The sequence below is a fragment of the Miniopterus natalensis genome, chromosome 5 (assembly GCF_054644295.1).
Source record: "Miniopterus natalensis isolate mMinNat1 chromosome 5, mMinNat1.hap1, whole genome shotgun sequence".
Lineage (NCBI taxonomy): Eukaryota > Metazoa > Chordata > Mammalia > Chiroptera > Miniopteridae > Miniopterus > Miniopterus natalensis.
This window is the reverse complement of record NC_142085.1, coordinates 58,144,090-58,171,397: the sequence shown is the minus strand read 5'-3', so window position 1 is coordinate 58,171,397 and position 27,308 is coordinate 58,144,090. Positions and strand designations below refer to the sequence as shown.

The window sequence follows — 27,308 nt, the reverse complement described above, 5'->3', positions numbered from 1 at the left end:
GAAGTCCTAGCCACAGCGATTAGACAAGAAGAAAACATAAAAGGCATCCAAATTAGAAAGGAGAAAATAAAACGGTCATTATTTGCAGAAAACATGATATTATACATAGAAAATCCTAAAGACACCACCAAAAAACTATTAGATTTAATAAATGAATTCAGCAAGGTAGCAAGATACAAAATCAACACCCCAAAATCGATGGCATTTTTATACACCAATAATGTACTCTCAGAAAGAGAAACTAAAAAAAAATCCCATTTACCATTGCAACTAAAAAAATAAGATACCTAGGAACAAACTTAACCAAAGATACAACAGACCTGTACTTGGAAAACTACAGTACACTAAAAAAAGAAATAGAGGAAGATATAAACAAATGGGGAAATATACCATGTTCATGGATTGGAAGAATTAACACCATTAAAATGTCCATACTATCCAAAACAATCTATAAATTCAATGCAATCCCTATTAAAATACCAACAGCATATTTCACAGATCTAGAACAAACACTTCAAAAATTTATATGGAACCAAAAAACACCCCAAATAGCCATGGCAGTCTTGAGAAAAGAACAAAGTTGGAGGGATCACAATACCAGATATCAAGTTATACTACAAAGCCAACGTAATCAAAACAGCCTGGTACTGGCACAAGAACAGACATACAGAGCAGTGGAACAGAACAGAGACCCAAGAATTGACAGACGCCATTATGGTCAATATTAATTGACAAAGGAGGCAAGAACATACAGTGGAGTAAAGACAGTCTCTTCAATAAACTGTGGTGGGAAAATTGGACAGGTACATGGGAAAAAATGAAACTAGACCACTAACTTACACCATACAAAACTAAACTCAAAATGAATAAAGACTTAAATGTAAGACATGAAACTATAAAAATCCTAGAAAATGTAGGCAGCAAAATCTGACATCTCTCATAGTAATATGTTTGCTGACACATCTCCTAGGGCAGGAGAAACAAAGGAGAAAATAAACAAATGAGACTATATCAAAATAAAAAGCTTCTGCACAGCAAAATAAACCATCAACAAAACAAAAAGGGAGCCCACTGTATGGGAGAACATATTTGCCAATGACACATCTGATAAAGGGTTAATATCCAAAATATATAAGGAACTCATACAACTTAACAAAAGGAAGACAACCCAATTAAAAAGTGGGTAAAGGACCTAAATAGGCACTTCTCCAAAGAGGACATACAGATGGCTGTAGATGGCTAAGAAACATATGAAAAAATGCTCAACGTAGCTAATCATCAGAGAGATGCAAATTAAACCCACAATGAGGTATCACTTCACACCTGTCAGAATGGCAACCATCAACAAATCAAGAAATGACAAGTGCTGGCAAGGGTGTGGACAAAAGGGAACCCTAATATACTGCTGGTGGGAATGCAGACTGGTGTGGCCACTATGGAAAAGCAGTATGGAGTTTCCTTAAAAAATGAAAAGTTAACCTGCCATTTAACCTAGTGATCCCACTTCTAGGAATATATCCTGAGAAACCTGAAACACCAATCACAAAGAACTTATGCCCTCCATGTTCATAGCACAATTTACAATAGCCAAGATCTGGAAACAGTCCAAGTGCCCATCAGTAGATGAGCAGATAAAAAAGCTGTGGCACATTTACACCATGGAATACTATGCAGCTATAAAAAAGAAGGATCATTTATCCTTTGGCACAACAAGGAGGGAATTGGAGAATATTATGCTAAATGAAATAAGCCAGTCGAGAAAGACAAATACCACATGATCTTGCTTATATGTGGAATGTAATAAACAAAATGAACTGATGAACCAAATGGACCCAGAGACATAGAGCATGGAACAGACTGGGGGACCTCAGAGGGAAGGTGGGGAGGGGAGAATGGGTAGGAAGAGATTAACCGAAGAACTTACATGTTTATAAGCATAACCCATGGACACAGACATTGGCATGGGGATGCCTGGGGGTGGGTGCGGGTGGAGGGGATCAATGGGGGCAAAAAGGGGACATCTGTAATATTTTCAACAATATTTCAACAATAAAGATAAGAGAAAAAAAACTATAATATTTTCTCTAAGTTACAAGTCTAAGGGAAACTAGAAATGCTACTGGCAAAAAAAAAAAAGGGGGGAGGTAATTTAAAGAAAAATCCCCAGTGAACAATACTATGAGTACTAACTACATGGACTTTGCTAAAGCTATGAAGGCAGCACATGAATGAAAGAAGTCTGGAAAACAGCAATCAAGATTGGTCCCTACATTTTACTGCTAAAAGGATTAAACCCCAAGGAGGATAAATGGAAATACACCGATAACATTTAATAAGAAAACTGTATACATAAGTTTACCCAACTTAATTCCTTAGGAAGAGCTGCCCCGAGGCAAGTGACGCAGTAAACAGGAAATCTCATTCTGTCCCAATCTGTAGCCACCCAGCATTTTTCTTCCCTCTTCCCATTAGCTCATAAGATAAGGCTTATCTCCATGTGCATGGACATATATATCTTTTTTGTTTGCTTTTCCTTTCTTGTGGTTAACTGAAAGAAAATCACAGCACTTAATATGCATGCACATGTATACACCACCCTTCCCTACTACACCAAACAAAAATCTCTCAGGAATATTTTTATAAACCAAGTACATACTTTTTCAAGGTATTTGATTTATATTTTCATCATAATTTATGAATAGCTTTTCCATGATTTTGCCAAAACCTGACTATTCTGCAGTGGTCAAGTTACTAAAGCCCCACTCCTTGTTGTGGAGGCATTACTGAAGCCATAGTTATTCTAGGAACCAAGATATGTACATTTCAGTCTCTGCTAAAATAGCTTTTGTAATGCAAAACTTGCAGGCATATGTTTTTTCCATAGCTTTTTAAAAAAAAATTTTTTTTTAATGGTTTTGCCTGGCCGGGCGTGGCTCAGTAGTTGAGTGTCAACCTAGGATCCAGGCGATCGGGGTTCAATTCCCGGTCAGGGCACATGCCCAGGTTGCGGGCTCGATCCCCAGTCAGGGGGGTGCAGGAGGCAGCCAAACAATGACTCTCTCATCATTGATGTTTCTATCTCTCGCTCCCTTTCCTTTCCTCTCTCTGAAATCAATAAAGATATATATTTTTTAAAATCTTTAAAATTGGTTTTAAAGAAAGGAGGAGAGGAAGAGAGAAACATCGATCTTCTGCCTCCTGCATGCCCCCTACGGGGCATCGAGCCTGCAACCCTGGCATGTGTCCTGACAGGGAAATGAACCAGCAACCTCCCGGTACAGTGGACTACGGTCAACCAACTGACCCACTGAGGCCAGCGCTACTTTTCCCATAAGCTTTTAAGAATGAAAAGAAAAAAAAGAGAAATGAAAGTAGAAAGTTTTAAGAACACTGACTCTTACACACCACATACAAAAATTAATTCAAAATGGATCATAAACCTAAATGTAAATCTAAAACTATTAAGACTTCAAAAAAAAAATATAAGAAGAATCTTTGCAATCTTAGGATAAGCAAAGGTTTCTTAAATAAAACACAGTAAGAACATATCAGTAGAGAAAAAAATGTCTCAAAGAGATGTCCCAAAAAATTAAATAATTCTGCTCTTTGAAAGATATTGTTAAAACAAAAAGGCTGGGAGAAAATATTCAAAGATTATATATCACACATAGAAGGACAAAGGATTTCTCTCTCTCTTTTCCTCTCTCTCTCACACACACAAGCGTGCACACATACACACCCCTGCCTTATTACTCAATAATAATAAGACTAAACACAGAACTAAAAAAATTCTGGCAAAGATTTGAATAGACACTTCACCAAAGATATATGAATGGCCAATAAGCACATGAAAAGATGTCAAACATCATTAGTCATTAGAAAATACAAATTAAAACTGCAAGAATACCAATACTTTATTTTGTAGATCTGGCTTTGGGAACACATTACTATCAGTATACAACACACATTAGAATAACTAAAATGAAAAGGAATGGTCTACCAAGCATTGGCAAGAAGTCAGAGTAACTGGAGCTCTCATACACTGTTAGTGGGAATGTAAAATGGGACAACCTCATTGGAAAGCAATTTGGTGGTTTCTTAAAATGTTAGACATACACTATTCAAATGACTCTACCATTCTATTCCTAGATATTTACCCAATAGAAATGAAAACATATGCCCTTACAGAAATTTGTATATAAATATTCATAGCAGCCCTACTGATAATAGTCAAAAGCTGGAATCAACCTAAATGTCTATTGGCTGATGAAGGAATAAATAAATTATGGACTAGCTATAAATGGAATACTGCTTGGCAATAAAAAGAAATGACTACTGATACACACAACAACACAGATGAATCTAAAAAAAATTAGGTGAAGAAGCCAGAAAAGTACACACTATACAATTCCATTTACCTAAAATTCTAGAAAATGCAAACTAACCTATAATTAGCACAGAAAGCACAACAGTGTTTGCTTAGAATAGAGAAAAAGGATGGACTGCAACCCTGGCCGGGTGGCTCAGCTGGTTGGAGTGTCACCCCATACACCAAAAGGTCGTGGGTTTGATTCCTGGTCAAGGCAACCAAACATTTCTCTCTCTCCTCTCTCTCTAAAATCAGTATTAAAAAAAACAAAAACATATCCTCGGGTAAGGAAAGAAAAAAGATGGATTGCAAAGTGTTGCATCCAACAAGGAACTGGTTCACACCAAGATCCTAGTAAAGAACTGTACAGCCCTGGCTGGTGTAGCTCAGTGGATAGTGCTGGCACGAGCACCGCAGGGTCTTGAGTTTGATTCCTGCTCAAGGTCACAAGCCTGGGTTGCAGGTTCAATCCCTGCCCCTAGTCCGGGCATGTGCAGGAGGCAACCAACCAACCAACCAATCAATCTCTCCCTCCCCGCCCTTCCACTTTCTCGAAAAAAAAATAAAAAGAAAAAAAAATAAATGGAAAAAATACCCTCAAGTAAGGATTAACAAATACTAACAATAAAATAAAAGGAGGAGTTTTCACTGGCTGAACTCCAAGGCCAAAAAAAAAAATAAAACAATTACTGCATTGTGCTCATTGACAGCACATGGTACTAACGGTGGTACGAGTCCCACCAGGCCACAAGAAGGGGGCCAAGCTGGCTCCTGAGGAGGAAAAGATTTTAAACAAACAAACAAAAAATAATCAAAGAAAATTCAGAAGAAATGTGATGAAAGAAAAAAGAATAATCAGCACTCTTCTACAGGAGTAGTTCCAGCAGGGCAAGTTTCTGGCATGCATCGCTCCAAGATGAGGCCAATACGGCTGAGCAAGTGGCTACATGCTTGAGGACAAGAAGCTGGAGTTCTAGCTGAGGAAAATCAAGGCCCAGAAAGGCAAATAAATCCCTCTCCCTCCTATCTTAGCTCATGCAATAAACGTGTTTATTGTTAAAAAGAAAAATTAGGATAGCTGAACCTAAAAATAGGTATTTACTGGTTTTTGGTAAAGAAAGTAGGACCCACTAAAATTAACCACAAATCTATATAATATTTAAGAAACAGAAATAAAATCCAGGATGAACAAAATGGGTACCTGCCGTGAAAATACTGAAGAAGTTAACTTTTCTTTCTGGCCAGTCATGAGAGAGAGAGAGAGAGAGAGAAAGAGAGAGAGAGAGAGGGAGACACACACAACACACACACACACACACACACACACACACACACGAGAGAGAGAGAGAGAGAGAGAGAGAGAGAGAGAGAGAGAGAGAGAGACACACACACAACACACACACACCCTCTTCCTAGAGAGAAAGAGACACACACACACACACACACCACACCCCCCCCCCTCCTAGAAGGAAGAAAGCCTTTGATAAAATTCTCTTTCCCTACTGCTCTACTTTATTTCGTTTGAACACAAAACATAAGCCAGAAGTCTGCAGCCACCTTACCTCATATTTGTATTAAAAATTCAATTTCCCTTGGTACCCAACAATCTCACTCCATTCCTCTACCTTTCTTTCTTCTTTCCCTAGATCCCTTTATTGTTTCACTCCCTCCCCTCATCACTGAAATATATGGATATTCCTGCCACCTAGTGGAAGCACAAAATAAGAGCAAGTTTTTATAAAAAGTATTTAAACAAAAGCAAACAAAGCATTCTCCCTTATAACAAATTATAAGTACTACCCTCACTGACAATAGAAGAACTAGGGGAATAAAGGGCAGGAAATCTGGGCCAATGCAGTACAAGTAATAGTAATTTTAGCTTAGCTAGAAAAACACCCTTGATATTTTTGGGTGCATAATATTAAAGGAAAGAAATGTTGGTCATTGTCTTTCATATATGATTTTTTTTAAATTCATGAAAAATAAAGGGAAGAACCTATAGCAAAGACTCTGCAGGGCTCTTGTTCACCACCACATGATGGATAGTAGAGGCAGAAAAGTTTTGGGTTTTGATTCTGGCTCACCTACTTAATAGCTCTTAACCTCTCTGAGCCTCCATTTTCCCACCTGTGAAATGGAATGTCGCCAAAATCAGGAGCTTTAGAAAGGATTAAATAGGTTATAGTGGTACTCAGTTTTCTTTTCTTTTTTTAATATATTTTTATTGATTTCAGAGAGAGGAAAGGAGAAGGAGAGAGCGAGACAGAAACATCAATGATGAGAGAGTCATTGATCGGCTGCCTAGCCCGCAACCCGGGCATGTGCCCTGACTGGGAATCAAACCCCGATCGCCTGGATCCTAGGTCGATGCTCAACCGCAGAGCCACACGCAGCCAGGCGGTACTCAGTTTTCTGAGAAGTCATTTAGTAATAAGAGAAATGAGAAGTTCTGAAAATTGTAAACCCAGCACTAAGACCATAAATAATCCCAATAAGAAAAACTGAAAGTGGTATGTCTGTCCACAAACCTTTTCTAGTCAACTCAGAACTGTAAAGAGCATGTATACAATTTATTTATAATATATACACCACCAACTTTTCAAAAGTGATCTAAGGCCAAGTATATAAAAATCCAAAAGGGCAACCAAAAAAGTCAATGGCTTAGCTTACAAGCTTGTAAGAACGATGCAAGAGAAGTTCAAATGAAATAAGTTTAAACTTGAGATAATGCTGAGTATCAGAAGTGTTTGTAGCTCTAGGTACAAACTAAATTTCTTTCCAGAGTTAGAAAAGAGCTGCAGATGTCACTGCAGAATATTAACTATTAGTAACAGTTAAGAAATCACGGAGAACAATTATGCCAGCTTTTCAAAAAAAGGAAGAAAAAGTGGTTCAAAACTGGTAAAATTAATGTCAATCCCAGACGATGGCAATAACTATACACTGGATTTTAAGAAGGTGATTTGTGAACACATAGGAAAGAATGTGGTCGTTACACAGAGTGTTAGGAACTAGCATATCTCACTAAGAATAAGTCATCTATGAAACAATATTACAAGGTTATTGTGAGAATGAAGCAAAATATATAACATACCTAGCATACACTTGGCACTTAAGATAACAATAATTAAATAAAAGGAGCTGGGGGGCTCACTGAGGATTTCCTGGGAAAGAAATAAAATTTGCAAGAACAGAAGCAAGCATATAAATAAGCATGAAATCAGAAAAAACAATAGGAATATGGATAACATATTTTCAATAAACCACTTTTAATGGAAAAGAAAGGAAGAAAATTGGAGGAGATCAAGAAAGCAAGTTTCAGTATGAAAAGCATCATATATCAGATTAAGAAAAACTAGTAGAGGTTTTTAATGGAAAGTGAATGATGTAATAACCACCTTGAAAATTGAACTTTTCAATTTTCTAAACTGAATTTAATGATGTCAAAAATGACAGAAGATGGGTGTGAGGGTTTTATAAAGTGTAAAATGCTATATAAATAGTTTGATACCAAAGTTACTATAGCATCAAGAATGTAATAATGACCTATAGAGTAAAACATCCCTTTAGCTCTCCCCTGCTAGTGAGGAATAAAGAAAATAATGAAAAGAGAAGAAACCAAAAAGAAAAAGTTGTATACCTAGAGTGACATGGCAAAGCACCACCGATGACAGTCAGATTGCGTACCTGAGCTACCCTGTGCATAAGTATTAAAACACTTACCAATGAGAAGGCTTTTTAGCCTTCGGTAGTCTTCTGTTACATCAAAATCATTACCAGCAAATATTAACATGGGTTTTGTTCCCTCAGGGCATTTACTATTCTACGAAACAAAAAATGTAATTATATAATTATCAAGTCTAAATTGTTTAATTGAGGATTTAAAAAGTAGTTTAATACTGCTCAGCCGGGTGTCACTCAGCGGTTGAGCATCGGCCTAGGATCCAGGAGATCGGGGTTCGATTCCAGGTCAGGGCACATGCCCAGGTTGCGGGCTAGGCAGCCGATCAATGACTCTCTCATCATTGATGTTTCTATCTCTCTCTCTCCCCCCTCCTTTCCTCTCTCTGAAATCAATAAAGATACATTAAAAAAAAAAAAAGTAGTTAATACTTATATGTAATGATTCATTTTCAGATTTCCTAAACTGTCCTAAAACTAGTCTATGAATGCTGATTTTAGACTTAAAACCAGAGTCGGGATTTTTAAACTTACAGATTTTTATATTAAAAATAATTTTTCATTCCACTCCTTCACGTTGCCAAATGAAAAAGTGGCCAAAGAAAGACATAAACTACCTGTTAACATTATTCTATGCAAAGAATAAAATATGAAGTTAAACTTGCTTAAAAAACAAACAAACAAAAAACAAAGCCCTCTAATAGTCAAAATAAATTTAATTTCTTTGAATTATTTGTACTGCTGTGCCTTTCCTACTGTATCACATAAACAGTATTTTTAAATGAAACATAAACTACCAACTAAACATTCACATGGGAAACAATATAATTTTATACAAGCCATAGAAAGTATGTGCTAATCCTCAGCAGGGTTGAAGCTCTTACTGGAAAAAGTATTTTGTTCAGTTCTGGATTTTCTACACCAAGAAGAATGTGATGTAAGTAATAAGAGGATTTAGATTTAAAAGCTACTGAAGTTAAAGAAAATCAAATAGAAAAAAACTCTTTAACTGAAGGATTAATTTATAAAGAAAGGTAAACAGCTGTTGTCTGAGCTTCCCAATGATTCTAATACCTCTGCTCTGACATCAATCAAGATTATCCAAATCCGGCAAAAAAAATACTTTTAAAAAAAGAAGAAAAAAACTGGAAAAAAGACAAACATCCCCTACTGTAGGACCAAAAGCCACCTGTTGCTGCTTCCCTAGTCATCAAACCACTCTTGTTGGCATTCTCTGCTTCCAAATCCTGAAACTTAACTGTCTACTTAGGAGATGTGCCTAAGGCCTGTCTGTCTGATCAAGGGCCTAAATGGACTTTCCAGATCCAATGACTCCACTGTGCTCCATCTGTCCTAACTGGCCCTCCTACTGCTATCCCTAGGTCTACAGAGGTTATTCAAATACTAAGAGAAAGTGAGGAAACACCAACTACAACTTTGGCTTTCAAACCATCCTGGCCACAATGCATAGCAATAAAGAATATTATTTTAAGTCATGACCCAAAATACACATCATAAAAATATAATTAAACAAATTATGTAAAACAGAACTTATCATGTAGATCACTGATATTTTTCACAATGTAAAACCACTGGAACTAGAAGAAACTACAACAGAAGAGCTTTATTCCAATAGCCTGAAAGGTACTATAATTTTAAATACTATATAAATACCATGATATAGTATAATAAAAATACTATAATTATGAAGTCCTTGAACTAACCTACTTAAGTGTTATTAAAAAAAAAAAAAAAAACACAGAAAAATAATTCTAATAAATTATAAACTTTTCAAATAAAATATCCTAGGAAAGTGTGATATAAGTTATACTACCTAATATAACATCAACTAGCCTTAAATTTTAATCATCTCACTCATTAAGGTTTATTTTATACAGAAACCTCCCAGAAGTTTGGCCATCTTAGAAAACAGGCTCCTAGAATAATCACGCCATTTCCTGGTAACATCTAATCTAACGTTGCTTAAGAATTAACAGAGGGCCTGGGCCTGGCCGGGTGTGGCTCAGTGGTTGAGCATCGACCCAGGATCCAGGAGATCGGGGATCGATTCCTGGTCAGGGCATATGCCCGGGTTGCGGGCTCCATCCCCAGCTGGGGGCATGCAGGAGGCAGCTGATCAGTGACTCTCTCATCATTGATGTTTCTCTCTCTCTCTCTCCCCCTCCTTTCCTCTCTCTGAAATCAATAAAGATATGTTTAAAAAATAAAATAAAATAAATCTTATCTAAAAAAAAAGAAGAATTAACAGAGGGATGAGGCTTGGCAATAAAAGTAGGCAAGTGAAATAGGAAATACCTGGTGAAGATGTCTTGAAAATGAGGCCGAGTAAAGAGAGAATAAATATAAGGAAAAAGTAGAACAAAATATGCAATCCAGCCCTGGCTAGCATGGTAAGTGGTTAGAGCGTGAGCCTCTGGACCAAAGGGTCTTGGGTTCGATTCCCGGTCAAGGGCACATGCCTATGTTGCAGGTTCATTCCCCGGCCCCAGCTGGGGTGTGTGGGGGAGGCAACCAATTGGTGTATCTCTCTCACATAGATGTTTCTCTCTCTCACCCTCCTTCCCTCCCTTCCACTCTCTAAAAAAAAAAAATCAATGGAAAAAATATCCTCGGGTGAGGATTAACAAAAAACAAAAACAGAAAAACATGCAATCTAAAACAGACTAAAACCTGTAACCAAATAATGGGGTAAAAAGTGAAGGGCTGAATAACAGTCTATGCAGGGATTGCCAATGTAAGCATATACTCAGCAATTAATGAATTTTGTAGTTATGGATATGCTCCATGAGTGAAAATTTAGTCTTCAGTTTAAATGGTTATTGTTAAGAATGAGCCCTGAAAAACAATTCATGGTCCAGTTTACAAGCTGCAGTGATAGAAGTATTTCTTTGCTTTGGAAGTGAAGTGGAAAGAGTAGAGGGGTTGGCATGCAGGCAATAGTCAGTGCTCATGCCCACTAACTGGTGACCAAGCTAGCAGCAGTGGCAAAGGTAAAATGGGGACATCTGCTGGGACTTGTGCACAGCCCCAAAGAAAAACTGTAAAGAGTGATGGCTTCCCATAATAAAGCACCACTGTTTACACACGTTACAAAATGCCTTCCAAAACAGTATTTTCAATAAGCATTTTCACGTATATTATCTCAGCTGATGTTATACCTACTCAATACTTGATTGTAATTGAGGGTCCTGGAAGTAACTGACTTTATCAGGTAATAAATCATCTAAATGGCCAAGACAGGCCTCAAACCCCAGTGTTCAGCCTCTGAATCCAATCTCAGGCTCTGTTCTACACTGTACCTGAGGAAGCTGCGGCAGCTAAGTGGGGACCTGGTAAAGGCCTTTTCTCAAACCCACAGGAAGCCTGAAAGTCATGCCCTCTTCCTCTTTTTAGAGGAGGTTGGGAAAAGGAGTTATTATATATTTGTTACAATTCTTTCAACTATATCGCGAACCTCAAAGACCCATAAACTGAGAACTATTGTATTTTCCATTACAAACTTCAATATCCTTCCTTTCAAAGCCCTAATTGGTTATATAATTTACTGTATGTATGACTCTAATTCACCAACGGAATTCCTCTGGGCTTCAATCTCTAAATCTATACAAGAGGGAAAATAATTTCAGCCTTTCATAGGGTAGCTTTGAAATCTACATGAAATAATGTATTTGATGGAACAGATTAAGTCAAGAATAAGAGTTCTGAAGGAATACAGCCCAATTTGGACCCAGGAGCTGAATTAGGACAGTTCTCTTGCCTTTCTAAGACTATTTACTACTTTCTAGTTCATAATCCATTCAAACAAAAAAGACACAAAGAAGCAAGTCCTTAAGGGGAGGCCTGAGCTAGCAATTTGGTGGCTAGTAGCCAAAATATTATACAGGATCAGTTAAAGCTTCCTAGGTTTAGAACAGGGTTCACTTTGAAAATTCTAGTATTTCTATAGCTCTATAAAATAGGTGCTGTGATAACTCAAAGGGAGAGGATAGCATTGAAACCATGGCCTAGACAATAGTTAGTAATCACTCTGAAGTCTAACTATAAGATGACCCATATCTGTTATCTGCTATAAATATATTCCTCTCTTTAAAGTAAAGGTAAAATGAAATTGTGCTTTTATCTTAGAGCACAACAGTATAAAAACAAAGTTCTTTTTTATTTAAAGATGTCTTTATTGATTTCAGAGAGAGGGAGGGAGGGAGAAAAACATCAGGGATGAGAGTCATTGACTGGCTGCCTCCTGCATGCCCCCTGTGCCCTGAACCAGGAATAGAGCCTCCATCTCCTGGATCATAGGTCGATGCTCAACCACTGAGCCACGCCAGCCAGGCAGTTCTTTCTTATTTAAGCTACAAAACTGTATCAACACTCTTTACCACAAGATGTCACTATTGCCCAAAAGTAACTTTACAAAATGTTTCTTATTTTCATCAGTATCTTACCTTAATATCTTTTAGAGAGACAAACTTCTCAATACCTAATTCAATCATATCCAGTACATGGTAGTCATACATACGACCTAGAAGGAAAATACATTTTCTTTTAAGCATTTATTTTTCCCAAACAGCTTATCTGCAATGTTCCCACTTATCTGCAATGTTCAAAATGTTCTAATATCCGCTTCTTTTCTTTCTCCTTATACCCCTTTAACATGTCTGCTCTTCTTTAAATTTTCAACACAGGATAGAGTATTGTAATCTTGGTCCTGGAAGGGATCTTAGAGATCATTTAGCCAACCTCCCTTATTTTACAGAAGAGTAAATAAAGGCTCACAGATGGTAGGGGGTTTGCTTGCCTAAGCCATTGAGTATGCCAGACCAAGTCTCAAAACACATGAGCAAGGGGTTATTTTTTCAAATGTATCCATTAAACAGATATTTATTAGGAAAGGGTTAATGTATTCAAGTAGGAATGCTACTTTGTTTTTTTTTCCTACTCTAATACTGATTTAGGATATATGTTTTATATTAGAAAAATATCTACAACTTGAGGTAGGGTAGTATCTTTCTTTACCTTTAGACCAATAGACAAAAAATTTTATTCCCAAGTCACATGGAAAAAATATTAGTCTAGAGTTTACTAGTTACTCCTGACTCCTCAACATCATCAATTAATTGTCAAAGAAGTGACTCTATAAATAAAAATACAAAAAAGTAAAGGATACTTACCTATTACTAGGTTATTTGGCCGCTTCTTATTATGGGAGCCAAACATAAATAAAGAACAATCTGACTTCTTTGAAAAGAATTCCTATAAAACCAAAGAAATTCCATTCAATCAATAAATATAAGAAACTTAAGAATTATATCTCTAAACTAAAAAAAAAAAAAAAAAAAAAAAAAAAAGTGTATCAGTTTTTTACAGTGGAAGTTAATGGAGACTTAATGAATTATGTGGGAATAAACAGATAAAAAGAACTTTATTTCTACTTTTTACTTCAAATTTTCTGACTTGGGGTTTATAGGGAAAAGGTGTAAGTTCAAAACAAAAAATATGTGAAAACTATTAGGTTAATAAATAGATAGAGACCATTTATATTTTCAACTATGCAGTTATTTTGAAAGAGCAGACCAAGTATTTCATTTGCTGAACAGATGCCTTTCCTCATGGGATATTACTACGTATCATTAATCAACATGGTGTTTTTAGATGTTTATAGCTGGACTCGAGTTTACAATGTGTATGTCTACTTTTCTTTTTTCTTAATTTTATTTATCTTATTAATCTTAGAGAGAGGGAGGGGGAGAGAGAGAGAGAGAGAAAAGAGAGGGAGAGAGAGAAAAGAGAGGGAGAGAGAAACATCTATCAGTTGCCTCCCGAATGCACCCTGACTGGGGATCAAACCCACCAGCTTTTGGTGTATGAGATGACACTCCAACCAACTGAGCCACACCAGCCAGGGTGCATATGTCTATTTTTCTTCTTAAATTTATCTTTATTGTAGTATTACAGATGTCCCCTTTTTTTCTACCCATTGATCCCCTCCACCTCGCATCAGCCCCACCCCCAGGCTTGCAAGCAGTGAATAATAGGTACTAGTGATAGTGAAATGTAAGTTCTATAGTCATATTTTGAAAGTATAAAAGTCTTATTTCCCCTCCATTTTATATCAGAATTCTCTCACATAGGATGATTTCTAATTTTTAAAAATCATATATTAGAAGTACTAAATAAATTAGTCTGAATAATCACTTACATGCTCTCTTAAATCAAAAGAATTTCATACTTACCAATGATGTCTGATCCTCAAATGGTCTCGTAATATTTTTCCTACAAATATTTTTTAAAAGGTGAGGCTAATTTTAATAATCTTAATAATTCAACCATAACAATATATAAGTAAATATAATTCTATATTCAGATGATCAAAAAAAGCTAGAAAGACATTCATTCATTCAAGTATTTATTTAGTGCCTATTATGTGCTAGGCATTGTTCTAGGAGCTAGAGATACGATAATACCATGTCAAACAAGAGCATTGCTTTTTTGATCTTACATTCTATTGGGAAAAACTAAACAATTTCAAAAAATAGTAACTGTTGTGACAAAAAATGAAATAGGGTATTGTGTCAGTGTGAAAAGTGGATGACTATTTGAGGTGAGACTTGAAAAATGAGGAGTTAGCCATGGAAAAGATTTGAGGTTAGGAGTTCTGCAGGAAGAAGGAATAGAAGCAACAAAGATTCTGAGATGGAAATAAGCTTAGACTATTCAAGAAACAGAAAGAAGGCAAGCGTCTCTGGGGCTTAGTGAGCAAAGGGATAATGGGGGTTAAAGATGTAGACACAGCCCTAGCCGGTATGGCTCAGTGGGCTGAAGGGTCCCGGGTTTGATTCCAACCAAGGGCATGTACCTGGGTTGCAGGCTCGATCCCTGGCCCTCTCAGGGCACGTGCAGGAGGCAACCAGTCGATGTGTCTCTCACATCGATGTTTCTCTCTCTCTCCCTTCCACTCTCTCTGAAAAGCAATGAAAAAAATATCCTCAGGTGAGGATTTAAAAAAAAAAAAAAAATGTAGACACAACCCAGATATGTAGTACCTTTTCGGGCAAGGTTAAGGAATGACTGGACTGAAATTTCCCTTTAAAGGACTGCTCTGTCTTCTATATGAGAAGGGAATGGAGTATTGTAAGAGTGAAAGGAGTCAGTAAGAAGCTATAGCAATAACCCAGGAGAGAAAGAAAAAAATGGGGGATTGGATCGTAGTAGTAGTAGTGAAGATGGAGAAGCAGTAGGTAGAGAAATGTAGAACATGCTATCTTTCATGCAAAAGAGAGAGAAATAATATATATTTTTATTTGCTTAAATATTCATAAAGAAATTCTGATAAAATGTTAAGAAACTAGTGATAGTTGTTCTGGAATAAGTGTGGTTTATATTTTCGTGTATAATTTCTGATTTTTAATCATAAAATTTAATAAAACAGTTCATAATTTTTATAAATTTAAAGAGAAAATCGTATGTACAACATGATCTCAATTTTGTTTAAAGAATAGACATACAGATATAAAAATAAATGGGGAGGAAATTATGTCAAAATGTACCGCGCTTATCTATGGGTGATTACTTACCCATTATCCTAATTATTAAGATAAATACATTATTACTTTTATAATCAGTAAAAAAAAAAAGTATTTTGATTAATAGCTTACAGCAATTCACAAATAAGAAAATATGACCTGTTGAAAACATATGGAAATATAAGTTAAACAGAATATCATTTTCATTTCTTCTTCCTTTTTTTTTTTTAAAGTATGTTTTGTTGATTTCAGAGAGAGGAAGGGTGAGGGGGAGAGAGAGAGAGAGAGATACACCAATGATGAGAGTCACTGATCAGCTGCCTCCTGCACCCTCCCTGCTGGGGATCGAGCCCACAACCCAAGCATGAGCCCTGACTGGGAATCAAACCACCATCTCCGGGATCATAAGCTGATGCTCAACCACTGAGTCACACTGGCCGGACTTATTTTCATTTCTTAATTTTAAAAAATAAACCAAAAGTAGGTAAAGGCCCATGAAATTTATATATTGAATTCTCCCAAAAGGGGAAACTTTTCAAAAAGCAATAATGTTAATATGCTGTATTGGACATGAAGTTGTAACCTGTAACATCAAGTCTAGGAATCTCATATAGGAACTAATTCAAAAGGTATCTCCTTTGTGTAAGAATGGCCACTTTAGCATTATTTATAAGAACAAAAAAGTGAAAAACCCAAATTCCCCCAAATTAAGGAAAAAGGCATTAGACTGGCATTAAAAATAATACTGAGCCCTGGCCAGGTAGCTCAGTTGGTTAGAGCGTCACCGTGATAAGCCAAGGTTGTGGGTTTGATCTCCAGTGAGGGCATATACAAGAATCAATCAATGAATGTATAAATAAATGTAACAACAAACTGATGTTTCTCTCTTTCTCCCTTCCTCTCACTCTCTAAAATCAATAAATAAATTTTTAAAATTAAAAAATAATAATAATACTGAAGGGACCACCATTTATAACATAACTGGAAAAGGTTTGATATAAATTGCATATATAAAACAACAGAGATAAATTTTAAATTCATTTTGCTAATGAAAAAAGACACCAGAGGCTACATGTCATATAACTCCATTTATGTGACATTCTGAAAACGGAAACACTAAGGATGTAAAACAAATCACTGGTTACAGAGGGGAGAAAGGGGAAGGACTATAACAGAGCACTGCATGAAGGAATTTTCAGGATAATGGAACTGTTTCTGTATGACTGAGTTGCAGACACAACTCAATGCATCTGCTGAAACCCACAAAATTGTACACTACAAAGAGTAAATTTTACATACATAAATTAAGATGTGGTAGAAAACCCAAAACAGAATGAAACAATAATAAACAACCCTAACTGTAGTAAAAATGAATAGCAACTGCATTGAAGGGGCTGAAAAAAAAAACACCCCAAAACCTAAGCTAAGTTAAATTGGAAAACTATATTTTGATTGGTTACTGTAAGGCTAAAGACACACACAGGAAAATTCTGTACTCTAGTTACAACATTGTTTCTTATAGGATTAGACAATCTGAAACTATGTATATACTACAATTATATGAGTAAGTAAATATATTATAAATAATGGAAGCCAGGTTTCTTACTGTCAGAAGTTACAAACAAGAAAAGGAGAAAGGCTAAAATGAAGTCTGTGGTACTGGATTGGAATTGAAAGTATCAGTATGAACACAAGGTTTTAAAATACATAGGGGGGGCAAAAGTAGGTTTACAGTTGTGAGTTTGCAAAACACAGTTCTTGTATTATTTATTAATTATTGTATTATTTTCCATACAAACAACTGTAAACTTAATTTTGCTCCACCCTGTATATGATTTTTCAATTCTCACCAGAGGATATGTTGTTTTAAAGATTTTTGGACAGAGAGGAAGGGAGACAGAGAGAGAAACATTGATGTGAGAGAAACACATCAATTAGTTGCCCCCTGCATACACCCCTGTACACACCACAGTAATTACTGTTGTAGACTAGATCCACAGATGGATGCTAAAAGTTTAAGAATAAGAATTATGTGCACCCAGCTGGCGTGGCCCAGTGGTTGAGCATCATCCTATGATCCAGGAGATTGAGGTTCAATTCCCAGTCCCAGCACATGCCCAGGCTTTGAGCTCGATCCCCAGTAGGGGGTGTGCAGGAGGCAGCTGAACACTGACACTCTCTCTTTCCCTCTCCCTTCCTCTCTCTGAAATCAAAACAGACATATAAAAAAAGAAAAAGGATTATTTGCATAGTCTTTGCATAGTCTCAAAGCATCTCCTTCAAACTTTGTAATTTACTAATTACAAAGAGAAAAGCAGTAACTTCATAGTGGAGAAACCCAGCAGACACCACTTTAACCAAGGTTAACGCCACAAGTACAAGGCATCTTGTACTCCCTGGTAAGATTTACTGAGAAAAGCCATCACTTTTGTGGTATTATTTTTTTTTCTCCCCCAATACTACGGAGAAGATATGCAGATTCAAAAAACAGAGTCACATACAGAAACAAAACATAATGGACCAAAAAAAAAAGAGAGAGACACCGTAGGCATTCGAGGAGGGAGGGGACTTTTGTGGTATTCTTGCCAAAAATGTATAACCTCAATCTATTCATGAGAACCTTAAGGCAAATCCAAAATGAGGGATATTTTACAAAATAATTGACAAGTACTCATCAAAAGTGCCAAGGTAATGAAAGACTGAAGAGCTGTCACAAATTGGAGGAAACCACGGGGACATGACAACTAAATGCAATGTGGGACCCTGGTAGAGAAAAAGGACCTTAGTGGAAAAACTGGTCCAAACCAAATTAAGTCTGTAATTTAGTTAACATTATTGTACCAATGTTAATTTCTTACTTTTGACAATTACACTATAGCTATGGAAGATGTAACATTAAGGGAAGCTGGGTGGCCCTGGAGCATGTGGCTCAGTTGGTTGAGTGTCGTACCATGCACCAAAACGTCACTGGTTTGATTCCGGGTCACGGCATCTGCCCAGGTTTCAGGCTCAATCCCCAGTAGGGGGCATACAGGAGACAGCCAATAGATGTTTCTCTCTCTCTAAAATCAATACAAACATATTTTAAAAAAGAAAGAGCGCCCGGCTGGGTATGGCTCAGTGGTTGAGTGTCGTCAACCTAGGATCGAGGCGATCAGGGTTAGATTCCCGTTCAGGGCACATGCCAGGGTTGCAGGCTCGATCCCCAGTCAGGGGCGTGCAGGAGGCAGCTGATCAATGACTCTCTCATCATTGATGTTTCTCTCTCTTTCTCCCCCTCTCCTTTCCTCTCTCTAAAATCAATAGAGAGATATTTTTAAAAATAAAAATTAAAGAAATAGAAAGAAGCTGGGTGAAGGACATGGGAATGCTAATTTTTTGCAACTTTTCTGTAAGTCTATAATTATTTCAAAATAACATATGCTACTATTATAATGATGTAAAACTATTCACTACAAATGAAAACAGACTGGAAAGAAACTTAAAAATACAAATAGCTATATATAAGGAACTATAGTGGGGGGTTTCTGTTTTGTTTTGTGTAAATATATCTTTATTGGTTTCAGAGAGAGGAAGGGAGAGGGAGAGAGATAGAAACCTCAATGATGAGAGAGAGTCATTGATCGGCTGCCTCCTGGATGCCCCGGACTGGGGATGGAGCTGGCAACCCGAGCATGTGCCCTGACCAGGAATCGAACTGCTATCTCCTGGATCCTAGGTCAATGCTCAACCACTGAGCCATGCCCAGGCGGGCCTATAGTTGTTGTTTTCTTAAAAAAAAATTTTTCTAAATCTTTCATAGAGTGGTTGTTACTTTTACACTGTAGTAATACAATTTAAAGTAAAGTAAAAGAAATCATGACTTACTTTTTATACAGAACGCCATATGGTTTTTTCAACGCATACTGTAAAAAAAAATAATTTAAAGCTTTCAAAGCAGAGGTAAAAATAAAGCATTGGAACAGTCATTACACAGGATTATTCTAGTCCCTAAATCCTATTCTGATGTCTTCTGCTTGACTACCTTTTGATCACTTATAACAACCTGCAACATAAACTTAATATTCTAATTCAGACTGGACCTTCCTAATTACAATTTTCTATGCTCTTTGAATAGTCTATCCAACTTAAATGCCTCCCTTCATTTCTTTAAATTCTACCTACTCTGTTCTTTCCAGGAAAATAATTTTAGAGTAGAAAGAAGAGTAGAAGAAAACCGAAAAAATAAATCCTATCAGGAAAGGCTGATAGAATTGATATAATGTCTGGAGAAAGAGAACTGAGAAAGTCATAATAATGACAATCAGAATACTAGCTAGTTTAAACATAGCCCTTTAAAAAGTTCCTGTTAGTCAATCTCTTTTCACTTTTTTCCTACTTCTTTTCACTCATCCACTAATAATCACTTATTGCCTATATGGTCAGTACTGCTTTACCATAGGTAATAAAGATCTAAGGCATTACCTTGCATTAGAGGAAGGGGTAAATGAAGGAAAACAACGAAAAATGAGGTGAAATAATCATTCATTAACTATTAGAGCTGGCAAACAAAAGAAATTCAGCAGTAAAATCTATCATTTTAAGTACTAACACTTATGATGATCCTTGACCACATTTCCCTGCCTCAGTGGAATGGACATTACCACCTATTCTTGACAACTCCAGAGTCATCAGTATGAGTGTTAGCCATTGTAATAATTTGTAATATTGTACTGTTCTTAGAGATTACTTAAATATGTAGGGTTATTGTGCTGAAAGGATTTGGGGAAGACGGGAGAAGTAACCCATTAACACAACTGACATTCAGACAGCCATAAAGGATGAGCATATACTAGACACTCAGGAATCTGAATTGACTATTGTGTTTAACAAGCACAGGGAATTTAGTCAAGTTTAAGAATCTATTCAATTACTTAGTCATTTTAACTCAAAGAATCTATCTGCTGCACTCAAGGCCTAAATATTCAACTACTTATTATATATCCCTACAGACTATGCCTTTCATTCACTGATTAAACATTTACTGAGTATTTATTGAGCACCTACCATGTGTCAGACACTGGGCTAGACACCAGGTTACAGAAGTGCATAAAGCTTTTACCTTCACCACTGAAATCACATGTCCTAAACTGAACATATCACTTTCCCCCAAAATCTGCTCCACACGATACATTCTTTAATTGGCATTATTGCTCATCAGGCACCAAAGACAGAAAGCTGGTAAGTCATACTTCTTACTCATGCCCAAACTCTTTTACCTTCAACATCTATTTTCTCTGATCATCTCTCATTTTCATTGCCACCACAGGACTCCAGATGCTCTTTATCTGCTGACAGCAAAGACTTAATTTCCTACATTTGCTTCAACCCTTTCTAGTCAAGCTGATTAAAAGCATCGTATCTCTCACTTAAAATCTTTCAATGGTTCCACTTGAGCTTTCAGAATAAAGCTCAAACTCCATGTTATTGCCTTATCCTGCCTATTCTTCTAGTTTCATCTAACCCGCTCTTCTTTCACCATCCCAATTATCTGCAGTTCCCCAATGCATCATGCTCCTTCCTTCACACTTTGAACAAGCTTTTTCTCAGCCTTGGAAACCATTCTCTTCCCTCCCTGATCTTGCTCTAACGCTGCCTCCCATCCCACCTCATGCATGCCTCTAGCGCAGCACTCAATTCACAATGTTACAATTTTTTACTTGTCTGTCTCCCTCACTAAGCTCATTGAAGGGAGAGACTGTGTTTTAAATAACTATTAATCCCCAGCACCTAACACGGTAACTGGTGTTGGTGAAGGAATATACAGTAATACCCAGTTATTTCACTTTACAAATTAGATACAGTATGTTCCTTAAATGTGAGCAAAACAAATTTTAGTAACTGAAACCAGCTGCTTTAAGGAAAACCGGTAATCAGTGCCTTGGTAAAGCACAGAGCATCCAACCCGTGCTTTTCTCTAAGGCTAGTCATTCTTAAAGCTAGAATAACTTACCCATGTATTTATGTGTCCAGCAGCCTGATTCATACGTGCCCCTGACCGGGAATCAAACCCACGGTCCTTCGATGTGTGGGCTGATGCTCTAACTACTGAGCAACACCGCCCAGGGCTCAAAACTATTTTAAAAATGAGGATATATATACGTACCACATCTCTAAGTACTTGTGTCACTGTTGAATTTGCATTTCCCCCTTTAATAAGCATGGCATTTTTAATATTTTCACTGAGTTTCGGTTCTCTCTTCTCAAGGAATCTCTTGGCTCTTTTCGTTTTGGGCTTTCTGTTCAGAAAAATCACAATTCATAACAACTTAAAACATTTTCTTCATATTATAAAACCATAACTTGACTAATGTGCATAATCTTAAAAATCAACAGAAACATTACATAACATTTAGCAGTTAGGGTTCCAACATTAAACAAAATCTCATTTTTTAAGAAGATAATTGGTAAAAAATATCATTTATTACTGCTAAGTAAGTTAATTTTATTAGCTTTTGTTTTTTTTAAAGGCTTTCCTTTTAATATTCCCAGCATTCTTTTATTACTGCTTCTATCAAACCTTTTTTTATTAAAGGGGAAAAAGAACTCAAGCGAATACTGTTGCTATTTTCTCACTTATATGTGGAATCTAAAGAACTTAATAAACTGATGAACAAAACAGATTCAGTGACATGGAAGCATGGAATAGACTGGCAAATCTCAGAGGGAAGGTGGGGGTGGATGAGTGGGTGGGGGAGGAGAGATTAACCAAAGAATTTATATGCATACATGCACAACCCAAGGACACAGACAGTAGTGCGGTGAGAGACTGGGGAGAGGGGTGAAAGGGGTCAATGGGGAGAAAAAGAGACATCTGTAATATTTTGAACAATTAGAAAAGCAGTCAAACTATACTCTGTAACCTAACACAAAGAATTGCACACCAACTGCTGATCAACTTGTGGGCAGTTGCTAAACATAAGGAGGTTAATTATTGCTTATCTTTCCTCCAAGTTTAAGACCACAATGCCTGTCCTAGCCAGTTGCTCACTGGTTAGAGTGTCTGCCCGAGGACTGAAGGGTCCAGGTTCAGTTCCAGCCAAGGGCATGTACCTCCAGTGCAGGCTCAATGCAGGAGGCAACCAATCTATGTGTCTCTTTCACATCAATGTTCCCCTCTCTCCCTCCCTCCCTCTCTCTCCCTCGCCCCCTTCCACTCTCTGAAAAGCAATGGAAAAAATATCCCCGGTGAGGATAAAAAAAATAAAATAAAAGACAATGCCTGCCAGGAAGTATACACTATCCCACTTCAACATCACTGCTGAAAAAGTCACATACTGTCACCAAAGGGGAATCGCTCTATTAAGGCTTAATCTTCACCAAGACCTATGAGACAAGTACAATTATAATCTTCAATTTATAGGTGAGGCAGTTGAGGCCAGGGAGGTAGTCTGCCCAAGGTCACACAGCTTATAAGTAGGCAAATCTTCAAAATGAGCTAGATTTAAAACTCATCTAGACCAATCACCCTGCAAAATATGAAGGAAAAACAAATCCATTATTCTGATTTTATAATGTGACAGAAATAGAATGTTTTTATACTTTCCTGTTCAGAAAAAGGGCTTCCCCTCTGCTTCCACTACAGTGAGATCTTGCTTTCCCAATAGTTCTCTGCCATCTACTGAAAGAATTCCTCCTCTCTTAAATAACTATTACCTTCCCTCCTTCTTCCAGGCCCATGGGCACTTCAGGAAAGAGGAAACACACACACACACCAGAATATACACACACTTTAGTCTACCGTGCATATTTTAAATATTCTCCTCCAGATAAAATGTTAAGCACATCGAGCACATATAAAGCTTCTAATCATTTAATGGTTGATAACACACACACATTATTTATTAAACCAAACCAAGAGGTATTTAGTGTGTCTATATAACAATATAAACGCTATATGCTCTACAATGTGGATTATTACTTCTCACTAACCAGCAATGAATGCATATACGTTACATATTATAAAACATGTAACACCTTAAACGTTTTATTTGCTATTTGTCCCCCAATTAGACTAGTTTTACTAATCTGTCATCTTTGCAGTCCCCACATCTAGAGGTATAGCGAATGCACTTAAGAAATCTCTAAACTGATACTAAAATACTTTGTTGTTTACATGTTAACCCAGGTAAATTGTAAGAAAACCACAGCAAACAACAGCAGGGCCTTGTAGGAGACCAACAAATGCTTTTCCAATTGATTCAAAACAGACATCACTCAAGGATAACTCATAGACGTGTACAAGGTTGGGAGGGAAAGAAAAAGCTAATGAGCATTTTTACGCGCTGTAGCAAAGGCTTTACGCCCATTCTCTCAAATAATCCCCCCAGTTCTACGAGGTACCATTACGAACGCTATTTCACAGAGTGAGACTCGGGGAAATTAAATGGCCCCAAGTCGCAAAGCTTCAGTGGACGCCGCCGGTTTGTCATCTGGATCTGTCAGATTCCGAGGCCTGGGTTTGTAACCTGCGCCTCTCCCACCTCCCTCGCACTTCGGCAACCAGCGCCTTTCTAACTGGCTAGGATAACCTGCGCGACCTCCCCCCGCGGCTGCCACGGTGGCTGCCCCGCTCCGCGCTCCCAGCAGGCGGCACCGACCCGGGGAGACCCAGGCCGGGGCACGGACAGGCCTCCCCCCGGCTCCGAGCAGCGAGTGTACGGATGCAGAAGGGTAACCGGGGGCGCGGGGTGCAGTGGCTACATCACTCCATCCCTCCGGAGGAGCCCTTCTACCCCACGTTCCCCGCGGCTGGGAGTCGGCGAACTTACACAACCCGATCCAAGGCGTCCATCGCTCCCGCAACGCGAGCTGAACAAACGAACACACGTGCACCGAGCGGGTACCGCGGCGCAGCCCGTGCCCGGAACAGGCGGAACCGGAACCTGCGCGAACGTCACTTCCTGGGACCGCCGCGCCTCGGACGCCTGGAGGCGCTAGCGGGCATTCGGGGGTGGAATCGCGTTCTGTTCCCTTGGTTACGGGTTTTCGCAGCGCCTAGGTCCCGGAAATTAAAGCTCTAAGCAACATCGCCTCTAGCAGCTTCGCGTACACACCTGTGTGTAGATCCTGAGTCACCCCTTCAGGGACCAGGTGTAATTCTTCTAAGAATACCCCAGGATGGTAAAAGGGTTGATAGGTACTCCTACAGTCACTAAAAATACCAATGTGCAATGTGCACTTTTTACCCAACTGTGAGATCAGTGAGACAGCTTATAATTACCGCAGTGTCTGGCACATTTGTGTCTATTCAAATCTTTGCCCATTTAAAAATATATATTTTTTATTGACCTTTTAGAGAGGAAGGGAGAGGGAGAAAGAGAAACACCCATGTGAGTGGAGAACGTCAATTTGCTGCCTCCTGGACGCCCCCTACCGGGGGATCGAGCATTCAATCCAGGCCTGTGCCCTGACAGGAAACCAACCAGCAACCTCTAGATGCAGACGCCCAACCAATTGAGCCACACTGGCCAGGGCTCCATCCAATTACTTTTAATCTGTGTGTCTGTATATATAACGTGGGTTTCTTGCCCTGACCTGTGTGACTCAGCTGGTTGGACCATACACTGAGTGGTCATGGGTTCTAGTCCCCGTTCAGGGCACATACCCAGGTTTTGGGTTTGATCCCTGGTCAGGATACATTCGCGACCAATGTTCCTCCCTCACACTGATGTCTCTCTGCCCTCTCTCTTCCTCTCTCACAAAAATAAAAGTATATCCCCAGGTGAGGATTAAAAAATAAATAGCCCGCCGGTGGGGCTCAGTGGTTGAGCGTGGACCCACGAACCAAGAGGTCAGAGTTCCACGACGCGTCAGGGCGCATGCCCGGTTCGGGCTCCATCCCCAGGAGGGGCCTGCAGGAGGCAGCCCACCCATGTTTCTCTCTCACGGATGTTTTTCTCTCTCTATGCCTCTCCCTTCCTTTCTCTCTAAAATCAATAAAAACATATGTTTTAAAAAATAAATAATGCGGGTTTCTTGTAGATAACAGTTGGGTCTTGTTTCTTGATCCACTCCGACAATCTCTGTGTTTTGATTAGTGTAATTAGACCACTGCCCTTCAAAGTGATTTTTTTATATAGTTGAATTAATATCGACCACATCTATTTGTTTTCTATATGTTGCCCGCGTTCTTTCTTCTCTTCCAATCTTCTGCTGCCTTTTGCGGTTTAATTGAACATATGACTCCAGTTCCTCTTCTTTTTAGCATATTTGGTTACACTTTTTAAAAATATATCTTTATTGATTTCAGAGAGGAAGGGAGAGAGAGCGCGAGCCCGAGGGTCCCTGACGCGCAGCCTCCGCAGGCCCCGCGCCAGAATCCAACCGCCTCTCCCGGTCCCGCCTCCACGATGCTCGGCCGCTGAGCCACGCCAGCCGGGCTGGCTTATACTTCTTAAACACTTTTTTAGAGGTTGCCTTTTACAGCACGGAGGCCCAGGGAAAGGGCCCCCAAACTGAAAATGTACCGCCATAAGCCGAGGGCAGTGGCAGCCTGAGGAAAGAGGGTTACTCCGCGTGGTAACTGGGGGAGGCGGGCGAGGGACATTGACAAACGCGCTGCATTTTGGGAAGGTGCCGGACAAAATGGATCCAAAACGCGCCGCCTGGCAAGTGCCGCATAGGATGAAAGCGGGGAGGAGAGCCACGGGCACTAGTGCAGGAGTGCCAACAGGTACAAGAAACGACAGGCCTGACCGGGCCAAGACGTGGGCCTGTGCCGGCAGCCAGCAGACCGAGGGGCGGAGGCGGGCGGGTGCGGGTGGCGGGCGGCAGTTCCCCGGGGCCGGGCGCCCGGGCGGCCTCGGCTCCGCGCTGAGCTCCGGTCCAGCGCGTGTCAGGCAGCGGTCACCTCTCTAGAAGCTCGAAAAGGATTTTTAAGAAATGGATTTTTCCCTTGGAGCAGCCAGAAGGAATGCAGCCCTACCTACACCTTGATTTTATCTCCGTAAGATCGGAATCTTGAATTTGACACCCAGAACAGTAACATAAATTTATGTTACTTTAAGCCACTGTTTGTAGGAATTTCTTACAGCAGCACTAGGGCACTAATACAATCACAAATTGGGAGCATCGAATATGAATAGAAAATAGCTTAAGACATGAGAGTGAAAATCTTATTTTAGATCTGAGAAAAGTAGGACCTCTGCTACCATGACATGAAAAAGAAACTTTTTTTAACCCTTACTGAGGATGTTTTTATTTTTTTTCAAGACAGAGGGAGGGAGGGAGAGGAAAAAACATCCATTGCCTTCCGTACACGCACCACAACCAGGGACCAAACCCACAACCTGGGCATGTGCCCGTCCAAGAATCGAACCAGAGGCCTTTGATGCACAGGACGATGTTCCACCAACTGAGCCACACTGGCCAGGGTTACCTTGACAATTTTATTAATGATATGCAAGTATGGCTACATTAAACCCAGATACGAAATACCAGTAACTGCCACCCCCCCAAATATAAACAAAAAAATTAACAAAAAAACAGTACCTAGAAACTAAAAATTGTCATTAAAAAAGGTATATTCACTCTGCATTGAATTAATAATGTAAAGTGTACTAGACAATTTCATAAACAGAATTTTCTTATTCCACAAGGAAATAATGGTGGAAATGATAAAAGTCATAAAATCCATCTCCAAAGTCAATAAAAACTTTTCTGAAAGATTATGCAAG

The 27,308-nt window shown here is 38.6% G+C and overlaps 1 protein-coding gene across 1 annotated transcript in view; it reads right to left on the bottom strand.

The window, feature by feature from the left end:
- RPF2 (ribosome production factor 2 homolog) overlaps positions 1–24,480 on the bottom strand; it is a 33,434-nt gene extending 8,954 nt beyond the window's left edge. Inside the window, exons 1-7 of the mRNA XM_016217535.2 lie at positions 24,402–24,480; positions 21,737–21,869; positions 19,459–19,496; positions 14,302–14,341; positions 13,240–13,321; positions 12,514–12,590; positions 8,093–8,192 (exon numbers count right to left, since the gene is read on the bottom strand). Of these exons, the coding sequence (XP_016073021.1) occupies positions 8,093–8,192; positions 12,514–12,590; positions 13,240–13,321; positions 14,302–14,341; positions 19,459–19,496; positions 21,737–21,869; positions 24,402–24,424 (493 nt within the window). The 5' untranslated portion in view covers positions 24,425–24,480. The remainder of the gene's footprint in view (positions 1–8,092; positions 8,193–12,513; positions 12,591–13,239; positions 13,322–14,301; positions 14,342–19,458; positions 19,497–21,736; positions 21,870–24,401) is intronic.
- Positions 24,481–27,308: the final 2,828 nt, after the last annotated feature.